The sequence below is a fragment of the Danio rerio genome, chromosome 16, assembly GCF_049306965.1.
Source record: "Danio rerio strain Tuebingen ecotype United States chromosome 16, GRCz12tu, whole genome shotgun sequence".
Lineage (NCBI taxonomy): Eukaryota > Metazoa > Chordata > Actinopteri > Cypriniformes > Danionidae > Danio > Danio rerio.
In genome coordinates this window covers 46,479,468-46,496,966 of record NC_133191.1, presented here as the reverse complement: position 1 = coordinate 46,496,966, position 17,499 = coordinate 46,479,468, and the positions used below count along the sequence as shown (strand labels likewise).

Below are 17,499 nucleotides of genomic sequence, written 5' to 3'. Positions count from 1 at the left end.
TGAGAGAAGCTAATATCGTGGATAAAAAGAAAAGATTTATACAACCTTGCTTTGGCTTAATCCCTACCATTTTTGGTCTGTTTTAGATTTTGTCTTGACAAGAGACCATATATATAAAGTTTGTTGTATTTATATATATATATATATATATATATATATATATATATATATATATATATATATATATATATATATATTTTTTTTTTTTTTTTTTTTTATAATCGTAAAATTGTCCGCAAATTATCGCAAAAAAACTCTTGAAAAACTAGTGGGTCTGTTAAGTGAAATGTTATGTACAGTAAGGACTTTTCATGGTGCTACATATGCTGGGATATGAATTACAAAGGTGCTTGATTTTAAATCAAGGGTGGTTATAAAAAGTTCCCATGAAAGTGTGGGAACCCTGGAACTAAAATAAAATAACGATTAACAAAACTAAATGACGGTTTTCAGAACTATTCAGCACAAATCTTGTCTTGTGTCACTCCAGGCTCCGTCTCAGCAGCAGCTGCGCATCTGGCCAGGAGGGGACAGCAGCATGGGTCAGCTGTCCAACAGCGGCAGCGACTCCTCCTACCCGCAGCTGCTGTTGCACAAGCCGGCGGCCACGCAGCACTCGCGCCACTTCCTGGGCAACATCGGGGGCATGATGGAGCCGCACCACCCTCACCCCATCTACGGCAGCCACCACAGCAACGGCAGACAGCTTCGACAGCAGCAGCAGCAGCAGAACCAGCCGCAGGGCCAGGCCTCGCAGGGCCAGCAGGGCACAGCGCTGATGCCCGTCTCCTCCCCGCAGATGCAGGACAGCATCGAGCTCAGCCTCACCCACCACCACCACCTGGGTCAGTCTTCCATCATGCAGCCGCCCCCGTCGAGCTTGGACTCCAGTCAGTACGGCTCCTCCAACCTCCACCTGGGCCTCTCTGCCTTTCGGACTAGGACAGTCATGGCCCCCCAGCAGCCCCCTTCCGCTTCCCAGCAACAGTTGCCCCAGGCCCCGGCCTCCCAGGACAGCATGGTCGCTGCCTCCGGTTTGGGATACATCCCTCCGTGCTACGCCGGCAGCAACAACAATAACAACCCGCCGCAGGGAAGCGTGGGAGTGGGGGCGATGCTCACCGGGGGGCCTCCGCCCAGAGGAGTGGGTGGAGCAGGGGGGCGGCCGGACTCTGAGGAGTCCTCCATGATGGCAGTGTGCGGCAGCGGGAGTGGGAGCGGTCAGAGTGCAGCCAACTCTTGATAAATCTTGAACAAATTCCAAAAGCCATACGAAAATTTTAACGACAACATTACAGTGACAAAAAGCGCCACACACACACACGACACATAGTAAACATATGACACGTACATATATACACACACACACACACACAGACGCGCGGCCACACATGACAGAGAAAAACTTGTGAAATATCAGACAGGTTTTGTTTTGTTTGGTTCGTTGTTTTGGTTTTGCATGGGGAGAAGGTCAAGGGAGGGATTTGAGACTCTTTTTATGGTTATGTTTGTTTTTCTTTGACGGAAAGGGCGGAGCTGTTTGGGCGGAAGGTTTCAGAATGTTTCTTTTAATCATTCTTATGTTTGATTTTTATGTGATTACAGGTTTGCAGCGAGAGATTTTTATTTGGCGTTTTGTTTATGGATTGAGGAGAGTTTTGGGTTGAAAAAAAAAATTGAATGTTTTTGTCGAGAGGACAGCAGCGGGAGAGAGAGAGAGAGAGTACCTAATGCTTTTTTAAGAAATATTTTTGGTTTGTTTTTGTTGTTTTTTTTTCCTGAGGATTTTGCCGTAATTGTACATTTTTAATTTATTAAGAATCACTACGTGAGGAGAGAGAAATGGGTTTAGAAAGAGAGCTAAATTGAGAGGTGGGTATTATTTTGGATTTGTTTATTTATTCATGTTTTATTTATACAGTTGTTGTTTTTTTTTCTTCTTCTTTTTTGGTCAGAAAGATACTTATGCATAGAAAACAACAAACAAACTGGGTTTGAGTTTTTCCTTTTCTTTCTTGGCTTCGTTTTGGTCGCTTTTTTTCTAGCCGAGCGAAACACATGCACACCCACGAGACATACACTCACACATTTTTGTTACTTTTTTTTAATGTTTCCAGTCTTTATCTCGCTTGACACACTGGCTTATATATCTCAAACTATGAAACAAATCCTTACGAATGAAATAAAGCAAATGACAGAAACTGTTTTTAGTCGCCACACAGTGAGAAACACCAACTAACAACTAGAGGAGGAGGCTGAACCATGAGCCGCTTTCACGAGGAGAGGGGGAACGTAACTCGACTTCACATAAAGGAGGAAGTGATACAGGAAAGTCTTGAAAAACATCAAAACATTTTGCCAGAAGGAAAACCAAAATGCTTCCCTGTTGTTCGTTTTAAGAAAAAAAAAATAGTCTGCCTTCTTCTTCACCATCTCACTAGACTCTCTCACCCCTCTCTTATGCTTTGGTTTCTTTCTCTCCTTCTTCTTTGTTTTGGACAGAATACTATGAAAGCGTTAACACATTTGTATTAACTCTGGATATGCTAAGCCAAATCTTGCTGTAGCTCTCTCTCTCTCTCTCTTCTCTCTCTCACTTTATTTTCTTATCTCATGTTTGTGTTGTAAGGAAGAGTCCGGGGCGAGATTTAGCAGGAGGGTGCAATACTTCAGTACGAAGGGACACTGTCACGCCCTCCTGACTGCAGCCCCTCCCACTCTGACTTCATTTCCCCGCCTCTCATTTTGCTTTCTGTCCCGTCTTTATTCTCCCCCTCCTCCCCTTCCTCCTACACAACACTCTGTGAGTGCTGTTTGCCATCAAGTCAAAAAAAGTGAACTACTTCTCTCTCGGCTGCTATCTCCACTCTCAACCATGTTCGGATTGCTGCTAAAGAAAACAGACAGATAAATAAATAAATAAATGAAATAAATAAATAAATAAAAATGAGAACTTTTTAACCCTCCTGCTTCAGAAAAATGAAAAATAAACCACTGCATCTCATGTATTTATTACTATTTAACAAAGAAAAAAGAAGAAAAATCTGTTTTCTGCTGTTTTTTTGTTCGCTTTCTTTCTTGGTACAGGTTAAAGCTTGACATTTATATTATGTAACGGAAACATGGTATTAATTAAACAAGTGCCTCGATTTATTGGTCAGCCACTGGACGGGATTGAACAGAAGAGGATTGTAGGAGTTTGATCAAGGTTTATTATATGTATAGCTAAAACTCGAGCCTCATGCAACTGTGTAGACAAACAAAACCCAACACAATTCAGACGTCATGTGAGAACTTCATATTGGACGCAAGCCTCATTCAGTATGACTGACCAATACCATATATAAATATATATACATATATATTTAATTAACTGATGACATCCTCATCCATTGTAATCTGTGTACATAGCATCCATGCATCATCCAGTCATCGTTAAAGCAATGTTAGGGTGAAATGTCATTTTTCAAGGGTTCCTTCCAGGCATCAGGAAACTGCAAACTACCTTGCTCTGCTCAGATCAGTGATGATGACTGCTGTCCTTTTTGTTCTAAATAACCAGTTTTAAACACAACAATCTTGTAATTGGCCTCACTGGCTTCTTTACTTTGTCATTTCTTTCAACGTCATCCTTCATGAGAACATGCTGTCTGAAGTATTATGATATCATCAGTTTTTTGGTTTCTCTATTAAAGAGAGAGTTGCCTCTGTAGGTCCTCTAATCTTGTTATGTTTAGGCCGTGGTATACATGTCACACGCACCATGCACTGTCAACAACAGCAACTAAAGTGTCTGAGCATTGATAAACAATGGAAATGCAGATGTTTCCAAGCTGCTTGTAACACAAATACTGATCTTTGTTTTGTGTGTGTGTCTAGATTAGGGTAGCCCCTAAGTGTCTTGCAGATTTTAGCTCCAACTTGCCTTGTGTTTCTAGAAAGCTTGGTAAGAGCTTGATTATCAAGCCCAGGTCTGTCTATTTGGAGCTGGAACTAAACTTTCCAGAACATCTGCCCTCCAGGACTGAGTTTGGGTACAGCTGGTATAGATCAGGGGTGCCCAGACTATGTACTGGAGAGCCAGTGTCCAGCAGAGTTTAGCTCCAACTCCCTTTACCACACCTGCCTGGACGTTTCTATTACACCTGATGAGCTTAATTAGCTGGTTCGGGTTTGTTTATTTGGGGTTTGAACTAAAATATGCAAGACACTGGCCCTCCAGGACCGAGTTTGAACTGCCCCTAGTCTAGATCAATGGTCTCAAACTCAATTCCTGGAGGGCCGCAGCTCTGCATAGTTTAGCTCCAACTTCCTTTAACACACCTGCTTGGATGTTTCTAATTTACCTGGAAAGAGCTTGATTAGCTGGTTCAGGTGTGTTTAATTGGGGTTGAAACTAAAATGTGCAGGACACCGGCCCTCCAGGACAGAGTCTCAAACTCAATTCATGGAGGGCTGCTGCTCTGCATAGTTTAGCTCCAACCACCTCTAACTCACACCTGCATAATAGTCTCTAGTAGTCTTGAACACCTTGATTAGTTGGATCAGCTGTGTTTGATTAGGGGTGGAGTAAAACTGCAGAGCTGCGGCCCTCCAGGAGTTGAGTTTAAGACTTATGGTGTAGATCAGGGGCATCTAAACTCGGTCGTGGAGGGCCGTTGTCTGGCATATTTTAGTTCCAACCCTAATTAAACACTTGAACCAGCTAATCGAGCTTTTTCCAGGTGTAACATCCAGGTAGGTGTGTTAAAGGAAGTTAGAGCTCCTGGCCCTCCAAGGACCAAGTTTGAGCACCCCTGCTCTAGATGGTCATTATTTAAAAGCAAATCTAACTGCCTATATACATATAAATGGAGGGGTTGCAGGAGCAGGATCCTGAACAGATTGTTGCTCTGTCACCTCCCACTAAATCTTGAAAACCCTCATGCAAACTGTTGAAGTGCAGCAGCATCTGAAGGAATAATTGTTTGTAATCGCAGGAGTTCGACCGAAAAAAATTATCAAGATTCCTTCCGGTTTGGTTAATAAATTCAGCCATAATAGCTTAAGCCTTAGGTCTCGAACTTAATTCCTGGAGAGCCGCAGCTTTGCACTGATTTGCTCCAACCCTAATCAAAGACAGCTCATCCAACTAATCAAGGTGTTCACCAGTGCTATTAAGCAGGTGTGAGTTGGAGCTAAACTATGCTGAGCTGTGGCCCTTCAGGAATTGAGTTTGCAACGACTAGCTTAAGCTTAAAACACTGACTGATGCCATTTCTAGATGAATATTATTCATATCTCAAGTTAGTAGAAGTTTTACTTAAAAACTGCTGTGTAACTGAGGTACTTGAATTTAACCTCAAGTGCCTATTTTTTTAAAATATTTCTTGTAGTAAATGATTTTATTCCAGGCCTCACAGCATAAGTAATGTGTAATGAAGTCAATTAAAATACAGTTTAAAATGTTAAACTATACATCCAAGTTGTAAATAACCCAGAAAATGAAAACATTCTGGTAATGTTGCTATTTGGTTGCTTTTTTTATGGAAATATTTGTAAAAATACTTTTTTGTTAACTTTTCAGGGAGGTTTTTGTAACAACTTCAAAATCTAAAACATTTCGGATACGTTCTTCTAACCTATCTTAATATTAGCTGGTTAACCCATCGAATACTTTCTGGGACCCAGGGAATCTAATGAGTCAATTGAATTGAATCTTTTTAAAGATTTGGTTCTGATCAACCAAAAGGTTTGTCCTTTTTATAACCAAACAGCAGAAATGTAACATACAAGTAATCAACAAAGATTATCTGACAGAAAGTAATGAACATGAACTTACTCGCAACACACTCGCATTTACTTTCCCAGCAAACAATTTAGTGTTTAATAGACGTCTATTAGACATCTAAAGGTAGACAGCTTGGCTAAAACAAGGCTAAGGCTTGGACTGTCAGTGAAAATCTAATAGACATCTAAGAATAGCCCAGATTAGACATACTTTATATGTGTAGTCATTCATTTCTGTCTATTTGACGCCGACGTCTAGTTTTGGCCTATTTTTAGACGTCTATTAGATTTTCATTGAAAGCCCGAATTTGGCCTTTTTGGCTAAAACGACTATGTGTAGACGTCTCTTAGACATCTTTTAAAAACTTAAAATTTTTCTCAGCCTCTTATGTTTATGTTCAGTTATTTCATGTTAAAAGTGATGAAAATAACCTATCATTTGCAATAAAAGTGAAAATACTGAATTTAATACAGAAAAAAAGCTAATTTTAGAAAAAAAAACTTTAGATGGCACTTAGATTTTTGCATCTAAACCATTCATAACTATAACTTATAACTAATATATATATATATATATATATATATATATATATATATATATATATATATATATATATATAGGTTATATAGTTTTTAGTTTTGGAAATAAATAAACCACAATATATATATATATATATATATATATATATATATATATATATATATATATATATATATATATATATATATATATATATATATATAAATGTATGTATGTATGTATATATATTTATATGTGTGTATAAATGTGTGTGTATATATATATTTTTTTTCTTGAGCAACATGAGGAAAATATAGGCCTATTTACGTTCATTGCTCGTTTTCTGCATATTCAAACAATTCATTAAAAAAAAAATTAAAAAAAATTTAGTACATAAGTCAGAGACAATTAAAAAATATAAAATAAGCCTAAGTATTAAAAAGAATTACAGAGGCAAAGCTGCCAAGTTTTATAACACTTTAAAAAGTCATTATGAAGTTTCACAATTTTTTTAATTGTTTTGTTATTGTAAACATTTCATAATGTTGCAATTAATAATTAAAGCTCTTGCCCGAGTTTTTTAAATTAACTTCAAGAAACTGTATAATACAACATAGAATACAGTAAAAGATAACAGTTATTTTACACAATAACCACATTAGATACACAAGATAAGGAGCAAAACCACAATACAATACATAAATAATAAAAATAATAATACATTGTTTTGTAAAAGTTAAAAGAAATATTGTATTAAAAAGAGGTAAATATTCAAGTAGCATGACGGTCTCATATTTGCTCAAGAAAGAAGCAAGTTTCTTATTTTCAATTAATCTAAGTGATTTAATTAAATGTTCTATTTTACACAGGACGTCTATAAAGATTGGATTTATTTAAGGAACCTCTGTGAATGTAAAATTTCCCATGCCCGAGTTTATTATTATTATTATAAGCTTTGAAACATTACGTAAAGTAATAATATAAATTCAGATATATGCTATATTCAGGAACATTACAAGAATTGCAAAAACACAACCGGAAATAATAAAGCAAAAATATAACAGGTGTGGGGGAGAAAAAATTATTACATAATACTTATATACATAAAAACAAAAATAATAACTTAGGGTACAATCATTGACTACAGCGGGGGATCTGTACCAGAGAAAAATTCCTTTATGAAATCTAACATTAAATCCCTCAAAAGTTCACTTCAAAGTTTCCATTTCTAATAAAAAGATATTGCATTTTGGTATACATTGCGCAAATTTGTGTTAATGAATGAAATATTTACCTTGTAAGCTGTCGCTCATACCCGAGTAAAAAAGAGCGAGCAATTAGCCGTGACGTCATCAATCAACAGGTGTCCGCAGGTCGCGCGCCTCAGCGTTCCTCTCGGCGGCGTTTGACTCCCTTTATGTCACATTTAAGCGTTAATATTAATCATGGAGCGCGTGAGTTTGTATTTTTCTTGTTGTTTGTACTTTCTTGGACTGCTGCAATTCGCCAAAACTCACGCTCAGGCTCCCGGGGGTCACCGAGCATATAGAGATGTCGCGTCCACGGAGCAGCTGCTCGGCGCGGTCAGGCCGTGGACTGGAGCAGGCAGCGAGTTTATAAGGAATCCTCCGATTATGCCCCCCTATCATATTTTCCCAATGTTCCAGGATTATCCGGTTCCTTTAGTTGACATGGAGCTGTTCAGACCTGTGTCCGAGAATAGACACTTTCCGCGGCTGTTGACAAGTATTTTAACACCTCCAGTGAGCGCTCCGCGCGTCCAGGTGTCTCCCGCGCGCAACGCCCGGGGAGTGGAGGTCTGGTGCGGCTACAGGAAAGTCTCTGTGCGCCTGAACAAGAGTCTGCTCGGATTCAGGAGTTCACCGTCTGCCTTTCAACTGGGAACCTGTCCCGTCTCTCGTTTCGACGACTACTTCTTTTATTTCCATTATGACCTCAATGACTGTGATAGCTCGTTAATGGTAAGTACTGAACGTTAACCTCATAAAGTCAAGGACACTGTAAAAAAAAAAAAAGCTGCAAAAAGTTAAGGTAACTCAAACCAATTAAGGAAACCAATTTCAACAAACTATTTAATGAGGTAAAGTTAGTTTTATATTCGGATATTCAGACAATCTCCTTAATAACATTGTTTCATAATTCAAGTATTCTTTGCAAATTCTAAAAAGGGCAAATCATGTAAGCAGCCAATGACTATCAAAGTACAACATTGTTCACAGTCAATTAGATAGTGTTAATTTAGTCATACTTTTCTGCTAATTCCGATCGAATATTCAAAGCAGCATGGTACACAATATAGAGACTTGTGAATGAAGGGATAAACGAATGTGCAAATATATAACCAACTTTACCTCTATAAACTATTTAAGTTCAAACACTACCCAGGTGAAAAAGAAGTGCTCTTAAATATTTTACCAATGTACCTAAAATGTAGATAGTATGTTTAAAGCACAATTACAACAAATAACATCCTGAAAGTGCATTCTAAATGTGTTGGTTTGCATTTTAATGTATTTATTATAAGGCATACTAAAAGTACAATTGGTAAAAAAAAAAAAAAAAAATATATATATATATATATATATATATATATATATATATATATATATATATATATACATAATTGCACTTTTTAAAAAAAATATGCTAGAACTCAGTCATACTATTCATGCATTTTAATGTATTTACAGCAAACACTAATTTTAAAAGAGTAAATCAAACTAATTTTATTCTTTAATAAAGTATTTTTCATGTGTACTTTGTCTAAGAACATTGTGAATTGGTGCCAGTTTGAGTTTGTTTAAAGTAAATGCATGTTATTTTTTAACTTTTACAGCATATTTTAATATAGTTAAAATACATTCTACTAAATGATTTTGATAACTATTGTTGAAATACAGTAGGTCTTGTAGTATTCTGCAAATGTATAGTAAGTATATTATTAACACATTAATGTGAAGCTTAAAATATTTTTCTACAGGGCTTAAAATACTTCCACTGAGCTTAAACAATACTTGAACTAGTTTTCAAACGCACTTCAACTGTGCTTAAATAATACTTTATCTGAATTTCAACTATACTTCAACTGGGCTTATACTTTAATTGGTTTTAAAATGCACTGCAGCTGGGTTAAAATACACTTTATCTGAACTTAAAATATATTTTAACTGTTAAAAAATATACTTTAACTGTATTTCAATTTCAAATATAAAATTTAAATGTACTTTAAATAAAATACACTTTTAAAAGTACACTTTAATTGTACTTAAAGTATGTCAATTTTAACACAACTAAGTATGTTACAACATATTTCAAATAGCTTAAAGTTAATCTTAGTATATATAAAATAACAATTAACATGCTTGAAGTGCATTCAAAATAACACATTTAATATCCATATAGTATAGTACAATTAAAATTTGATAATTACTCTAAAAAAGTACAACTTAAATACACTTTGTTTTCACTTGTGTCGTGTTATATTATGCTTCGTGCACCTTCAGAATGTGTGTATGGATACTTTTGGGTATGGATAATTTTGAAATTGACTGTATATATTTATGTTGAGCGTAGTAAGATGAATTTGATCATGTGAGTGAGTGCAGAGGTATAAATCTATATTTTCAGGTTCAGTCTGATTGGTGGGAATTTATGTACAACATCATGGGTAATGTAGTGTTTATGCATGAGTTTAGCATGATTTAAATAAATGTAAACCAATGGGTTAAATAAAAGCATTTACAATTAATAACCTCAGCACTCACAATCTTTCTGTTTTTAAAGGTTTATTAGTTACTGAAAATTAATTTCCATATTAAGAAAATCTATAAGTGTTTAGCTTCTGGACACCACCAAAATTAACTTAATGTGCACTTATTCGTCTTGATTCATTTATTTTTTCCTACCGTATAACAATGTTTGATCCTTCTCAGATGATGAACGGCCAGATCGTGTACTCCAACACTGTGTATTACACACCAGAGCCTCAAGGAACGGTCATCCGTGCTGTGCCTCTTACGTTGGACATCCAGTGCCTTTACAATCGGTAAACCATACATCTGACAAGAGTTCAAGTAGGCCTGTCACGATAAGGAATTTTTGTTGTGTGATGTATTGTCACAGAAATTGTTGTGACAAGCAATATTATTGTCATTTTGAGATAATTTTATGCCACTGATTATATAATGATTATATAACAGCTTAATAATGCAAATAGCCTTAAAGATAGAAATTATTGAGCTCATCTCCAGGTAGGGCTGCACAATATATAGTTTCAGCATCAATAGCGCATCAATAGCACAATGTGTGTGTTTATAATAGTCACATCGCAGGAAATGCAATGTTTAGTTGGGATTAGTTGAACAGCACAACAGTTGAGAATACATGAGATTTGTGGAGTCATTGCAATGTGTGACCATACCAGAGTGAATCTTTATCATTTTGTGTGTTTTAAAGGCATTTCAAGAGAGTTTTAAGCATTCGGGTACAAAAAAAAGTACATTTGTAACTTTATTGAAGAATAATTTTACTGAATTATTACAATGAAGATTATACAGAGTTATTTTGCATTTCATTATTTAATTTCTGTACCTAAAAACTGTTTGAATCAATAGAAAAGCAAATAAGATTAACTTTTTTCGTTGCTCTTTTATAATATTTGCTTGCAATTTGTTTATTGTTTTACATACATGATTTACATCCTTTCAAAATCACTTCAATTGATGTAAATTATTGATTTATTTCCAAATAGAGCTATTCAAGTCATCTGGTGAAATTGTATTCATATTGCAGTATATAACGCAGAGAAACTAAATATCTTAATGTCCGATTTTTCCAATATCGTGCAGCCGTATCTTCAAGTATTGCACAATAATTCAATATATTGATTATTGTGACAGGCCTAAGTTCAAGTCTTGTAAATGAAATGCATCTCACTATCCATTTGTTTTCCCATTTCCAGGTTTCATTATTCCTACAAAATGGGCTTCCTGCCTGTGGTGAGGGAACACGTGTTTCACAAGACTTTTGAACGCAAGACAAAGTTCAGTATTTTTGTGTGTAATGGTAAGCTTTTCCTCTCCTTCTCTATAATTTCCTGTTTTGTTTGACCTCTCAGTGTGGTATTGGTGCCCACCGGTCTATTAAATTTTGTTGAACTCCAGAGCGCTGGGAAAGGCTTGAGGAAAATGGGAGTTTTGTGCTCGGGGAGCCCATGTATTTTGAAGTCTGTGCTCCGCATACGTCCAAGAATGAAAGGATTTTTGTTGACTCCTGCTACGCGACAGCATCCAAAGACCCAAAGTCGACTCCACAACACAGTGTTATTTCTAATTATGGGTAAGATTGATTGGTGCACACAACTTTTATTTGACATGGGCAATGATGAAGGCAATATTATTATACTGGGAGCTTTTTGATGGGACTTTTTACTAATGGATCTCCTGAAACAATGTTATTTATCATTTATCAAACTGAGAAATTATGTATAATGTTTTAATGTAAATTAAGTGTTTTATCATCTCTTATTGGATATTTTATTTGTACTGATCTTGCCTTTATATAATCGTTAAGTGCTGATGTGGCAGTACAAATAAAATAAAATAATATTTTTTGACTGACACTTATATTGAAAAAAAATTGCTTTTCAGGTGTATGGAGGACAGCAGAAGACAAGACAGTCTCTCCCAGTTCCACCAAAGACAATCGCACATTATAAGATTTTCAGTGGATGCGTTTTTACTGCCCCAAGTTACTGACACGGTAATGTGTTAATTTTACATGAGGAACCTGGAGCTTGTCACACTTTTAACTGATTATTTAGTGAGTGGTATTTGGTTTATTCATTGTTGCACATCTTATTCTGACTGCAAATGTTTGTTTATAACCCCATATTCGATACTAGCTTGGAAAGATGTTTGGTACATTTTCAAATGCATGTTCAAAGAGGCTTAAACTTGAACCACTAGTACATGGAGAATTTGTGTGAGTTATTTACCATTGTGCTACCAAAATACGGAAAACACTGCGATCATGAGCTGCTCACTTAAAAAAGATCACAGTGCTATGAATCAGAGTAGATATTGATTTAACTACTACAGAGTCTTTGATTGATTTGATGATTTTGCATTCGCAGACATTGAATTTTTTAAAAAAAGTTTAGCATTTTTTTACTCATTTCAGTGCTGAATTCACTCTCCTTGTGAGTGTTAAAATTAGGCTTTATTCACACATGTGAATGTATCAGTGTTGACTGGGTTTCTCCTAATTTTGCAGCACTTTTACCTGCATTGCCGAGTATCAGTTCACAATTTAGTTAGTGCCACAGCAAAGTCCTGTACCTACAACAATGCAGAGTGGAGGTACATTTTTGTATTTCTCACATTTTATTTAACAGATTTTGTAAATGCACTCTAACTTGATTTACTCTTTATTATCTTGTACTAACAGGTGGGAAGAACTTTACAGCGATGCATCTGTCTGCGATTGCTGTGATTCCACATGTGACATTAAAGCAGACTGTAAGTAGACATCAGAGGTCAAGTCTACACCTGGTATTAAAGGTCTCGTGAAATAAAAAATAAATAAACAAAATTTAAGGATATCTATAAGCTAGCTTGCTCCAAAATCACGACAAAATACACGTTAAGAAAATATAAAACTGATATAAACACACAAATTCACTTCCACCTAAATGGGAAAGTACTTTAAGTAAGGCCTGCGGACTGCGAAAACTGGTGTAACATGAAGGGCCGTAACTTGTAGTACGTTAGAGGTGTAACTTGAAGTTATGGAGACCCACATAACAAAACTATGTTGTTGGCAAGATGGCGCTGTAGATCCGTTATTATCAACATAGCCATCACAGTTATTAACATCTACACCTTCATCAACTCTAAACACTACCATCATCTGTTATTATCATCTAGACCAGGGGTCATCAATCCCGGTCCTGGAAGGCTGGTGTCCCTGCAGGGTTTAGCTTTAACTTGCCTCAACACACCTGCCTGGATGTTTCAAGTATACCTAGTAGGCCTTGATTAGCTTGTTCAGGTGTGTTTGATTAGGGTTGGAGCTAAAATCTGCAGGACACCGGCCCTCCAGGAACAAGTTTGATGACCCCTGATCTAGACCTCCCCCAACCCTAAACTCAACCATCATCAGTTCTTAAATTCTACACCTACCCCAACCTTAAACCCAACCATTATCAGTTATTAACATCTACACTTTTGATCTCAACCACTCTCACTGGCGGAGCTGTGATATAAACAAAATGCTATTGGCTGTTTATCTTACAGGGAAGGAGCTACTCTATCCCACTCTCTTCATTTTTTTCCGTTGAGATTGTCATTGAATTAAAAAAAAAATCATGTTTTAAAGCATCTCTCGAGACCTTTAAAGGGACAGTTTTAAAAAGTATAATAATGTAATTTACTTGACTTGACACACAAGAAGGTATATACTGAATAATGGTGGAAACCAGTAGCCATTAATTTTCGTAGTATTTGTTTTTTCTGCTATGGAAAAACTATGACTTTTAAGGTGTACACCAATCTTAATTTAAACAAATTTAAATACAGGTGTAAACTGGGTCTGAAATACTTTGAGGAAATCTCTTGTCCAATTTGCACCACTTCTGGAGACTTAAGCAGATTGCATTGTTGGTTTAAATAATCAGTTGATACTGTAAAAGGCAATGTTCTCTTACCCACAGCGCTCATTGTTTTAAGGCTTTCGAAGCACAAACCAAAGCTGCATCTCTCCATATAACTTTTCAGCAATCAAAGTCCTATGTAAATTGTGCAGATTTATTTCCAGTGATGGGAACAACGTCGCTATATATAAACGACATTACTATACTTAAACGCTAATGGAATTAAGACATGTGGAGTATTCCTTTTTCAGTTGCATTATTGTGCATTATAGTTGCATTATAGTGCAGTACAGACATGTAAACACCGTAATCAAACTATTACCATTGTGTAGGACTTATAGCTGCATTTTGCAACAAAGATAAGCCTTACACACCCAGCTGTTTGACACTTCTCTGCACTCATCGAGTCGGTAAAGGACCACAGTCACATCCTAGAGTGCGCGCGCACACACACACACACACACACACATACACACACACACACACACACACAGTGAACTCCTGGAGACACATACTGTACAGCCGTCGTCGTCATTATCACCATCACTGATACAAATTTATGCTGTCCATAAACAGAAGCTGTTGCTGAATGAAAGTTTAAAGCCCCAAAATAACATGATTACATGCAGTTTTTTTTTTTAAAGTTTAATTTATGGAAAGGAATTCGATTCTCATGTGAAACTGCACAGTGGAGAAGCCAGTCAGTAGAGTTTATAGCTAAATATATAGCAGCGTTTGCATGTCCTTTATGGCACAATTCATTAAAATAAATGTAAAATAACATTTATTACAATTGATTTAAAAAAAGCTCCTGAATGGTTCTACGTTTTGTGATTTTTTTTTTTTTTTTTTTTTTTTTTTTATTCAGTTGAATAAAAATCTATTCATCCATTTATATATTAGCAAAATAATTAGCAGTGTTTGCATGTCCTTTACTGCATAGAATTCATTAAAATAGAAGTATATAGAAATAACATTCATTACAAGTTGATTTCTAAGTAAAAAAAAATAGTAAAATATTTTCCAGTCATGTATTTCATCATTGAAGATTTCTTAACAAAAACAACGTAAAAATCTCATCACAATCCTTAATAGACCATCAACTGCACTGACACTGTTTCAATTCACTACAATCTTCTATGTAAAGCTGCTTTGACACAATCTACATTGTAAAAGCGCTATTAAAAAACAACGTTTTTTTTTTTAACTCAATAAAATCTAGAAAAAAAATGGTCAAATGTGGTCAAAAGAGATTTTTAACAGCAGGTGTAAACTGGAACAAGTCTCGTTGTGTCGACTGTCTGTGTGTAAACTGAAAACATTACATCTTTTGCTTCTACAACAGCTTATTTTCCCAGTATGACACAATCTCTGATATCAAGCAAACCCTGGATTTTGGACCGTAGTCAACAAAACTTATTAAACATTAAAGGAGGATGGGTCAATATTAAAGGGGGCCCAGAGAAGAAGTTCAAGAGCGCTACAGGAATCGATGAAGAGAAAGATGATGATGGTGACACTTTGGAGATTGTGAGTGATATTGAAGAACAAACAGAAGTAACAAAGGAAAACAAGAAGATGAGTGTTATGCATTTGGATGAGGATGTTGAGGTAATTGTTGGGAGTAAGGAAATTACTGCTACAGAGTCCGTTCATTCTGGACATGTGGAGTCTGATGGGAAAGAGATGGGTAGAGTTTTAAAGATTGGGAAAGTTGCTGGAAGACCCAGGAGCAGAAGTGGAGCTGGTGTGATGGGAGAGCTTTTGGAAGATGTTAAAATGTCCAGCAAAAGTGGAATAAATAAAATGGTTAACATTACCAAAGATGAGATGGACTTTAAAGACTTGCAGGTACAAAGTACGGTACAGTCACAAATGGTGTTGGATGAAGAGCTGTTTTTAAATGCCAAACAAGAACCAGCGGAGTGGAACAAAGATGGACCTTAACAAACTCAATATGTAGAAAATGGAGGACTGACATCTGAGATCATTCCAGGGTGTGTAAGGTATTATTTTAATATGATTTTAGCTGCCAGTTTATGAAATCCTTAATAATTTTTACATATGTTGTTTATTTCTATTTTAGGATCATTTATGGAGTTGGATCTGTGTGGCAAAAGATCTCAGCAACGTTCTTAAAGTGGGTGTTGTGGTTATGGATCAAATTAATACAGAGCTGTGTGATATAATAGGCATTTTGTCTGCATTGTAACCCATGCATATGGAATTCTTCAATGTACAGTACTTGCATCTAGTCTTATCTGAATATTAAAACACATCTGATTTAATCTTTTTTTCTGATCATATGTCTTTTGCCCGCTTTAATGCTTCCCACTGAATGAGCAATTTTTGTTTTGTAAGTAAATCTCAGGCTATATTTGAACTCTATTTCAAAAGAAAATGCAGGTTTCTTGCTCTTGAAGATGCGATTCTGCTTTTGGTGTCTACTGTATATCAACATACATTCGTTAAGTGAAGTTCATTATTAACTAATTTTGAGAGGATCACGTGATTATGATTGAACACAGCTGGTTCTGCATTAACTATGTATGATCCACCAATCAGACGATCCCTAACCCACTATAAAGAGCCAGGGTTTCTCACTTGTCATCTTTAATTTGAAAAATCCCCTCTTCCACCCCTACTCCTCCTTTCTCTTCATAGGGTGGCATGGTGGCCCAGTGGTTAGCACTCTTGCCTCACAGCAAGAATTTCTAGTCCTTTAACAGGCCGGCTGTTGTTTCTGTGCGAAGTTTGCATGTTCTTCCCGTGCTCGCGTGGGTTTCCCCCAGGTTCTCCGGTTTCCTCCCGCATTCCAAAAACATGCACTACAAGTGAATTGGTCTAAATTTAGCACTACAGACAAACTCCCATCCTGCAGCTTATCTCTTTATAGCAATCATTTAAATAATCAGCTCTGATCAAAAAGGGGGAATTGTCGAGATCTACCTGAGCTCAAAGCTACCCTCTCGCCCTGCAAACGGGAGGGAGCCCAGGGCTCAAGGACCCTTTTGAACTCGGGGCTCTTTTCCAGGACAGCATGCCAAACTTGCTTATAATCAATCATCAACTAAGTATGAACTCTTGAAAGTTATTTTGTATACCTAAAAATTGCAGGCAAATTGACGCTTTAAATTACTTTTATGAAAATTATATATACATATTGGTAAAACATGTTTTGTTGCCCTACCGCCAACCTGATTTCACCAAGAAGACATGTTCCTGCATTAACATCTGTGTTGATCCTGGCAGATGAAAAAAAAATGGACAAATTTGTAATTCGTACTCCACAAAAAAGACAAAGTCTCACTGATTCACCTTCAGCATCTAATAGTAATGACCTAAGCGTACTGGACCTAGGTGAAGAAGCTCCAAACATTTTTTATCACAGCGCTATACTGGAAACACCAAGCCAGTTACCTGAACTATGGTTTTATTTCATTTTCTTGAAGCAAAGAGTCCCTGACCCAGCCACAGTGCATTATCTGCGCCAAAGTTCTTGCTAATGAATGCATGAGACTGTCCAAATAATTTTTTA

At 36.4% G+C, this 17,499-nt stretch overlaps 2 protein-coding genes across 6 annotated transcripts in view; both read left to right on the top strand.

Annotated features, from left to right (window-relative positions):
• dyrk1b (dual-specificity tyrosine-(Y)-phosphorylation regulated kinase 1B) overlaps positions 1–3,712 on the top strand; it is an 81,853-nt gene extending 78,141 nt beyond the window's left edge. For 2 of the 5 annotated variants that reach the window (XM_005158216.5, XM_005158214.5), the window contains exon 11: positions 491–3,712. In XM_005158216.5, the coding sequence (XP_005158273.1) occupies positions 491–1,243 (753 nt within the window). In that variant the 3' untranslated portion in view covers positions 1,244–3,712. The remainder of the gene's footprint in view (positions 1–490) is intronic. The other 3 variants (XM_005158217.6, XM_005158215.6, NM_001168265.1) reach the window with 2 other exon arrangements.
• A 3,928-nt stretch (positions 3,713–7,640) lies between these two features.
• On the top strand, positions 7,641–16,254 carry zp3d.1 (zona pellucida glycoprotein 3d tandem duplicate 1). The gene is given in 9 exon segments (NM_199838.1): positions 7,641–8,271; positions 10,243–10,355; positions 11,271–11,374; positions 11,473–11,647; positions 11,959–12,070; positions 12,584–12,669; positions 12,758–12,828; positions 15,307–15,958; positions 16,048–16,254. Coding segments are annotated over 8 exon segments (1,800 nt in total). The 5' UTR covers positions 7,641–7,734; the 3' UTR covers positions 15,909–15,958; positions 16,048–16,254.
• The last annotated feature ends 1,245 nt before the right edge of the window (positions 16,255–17,499 follow it).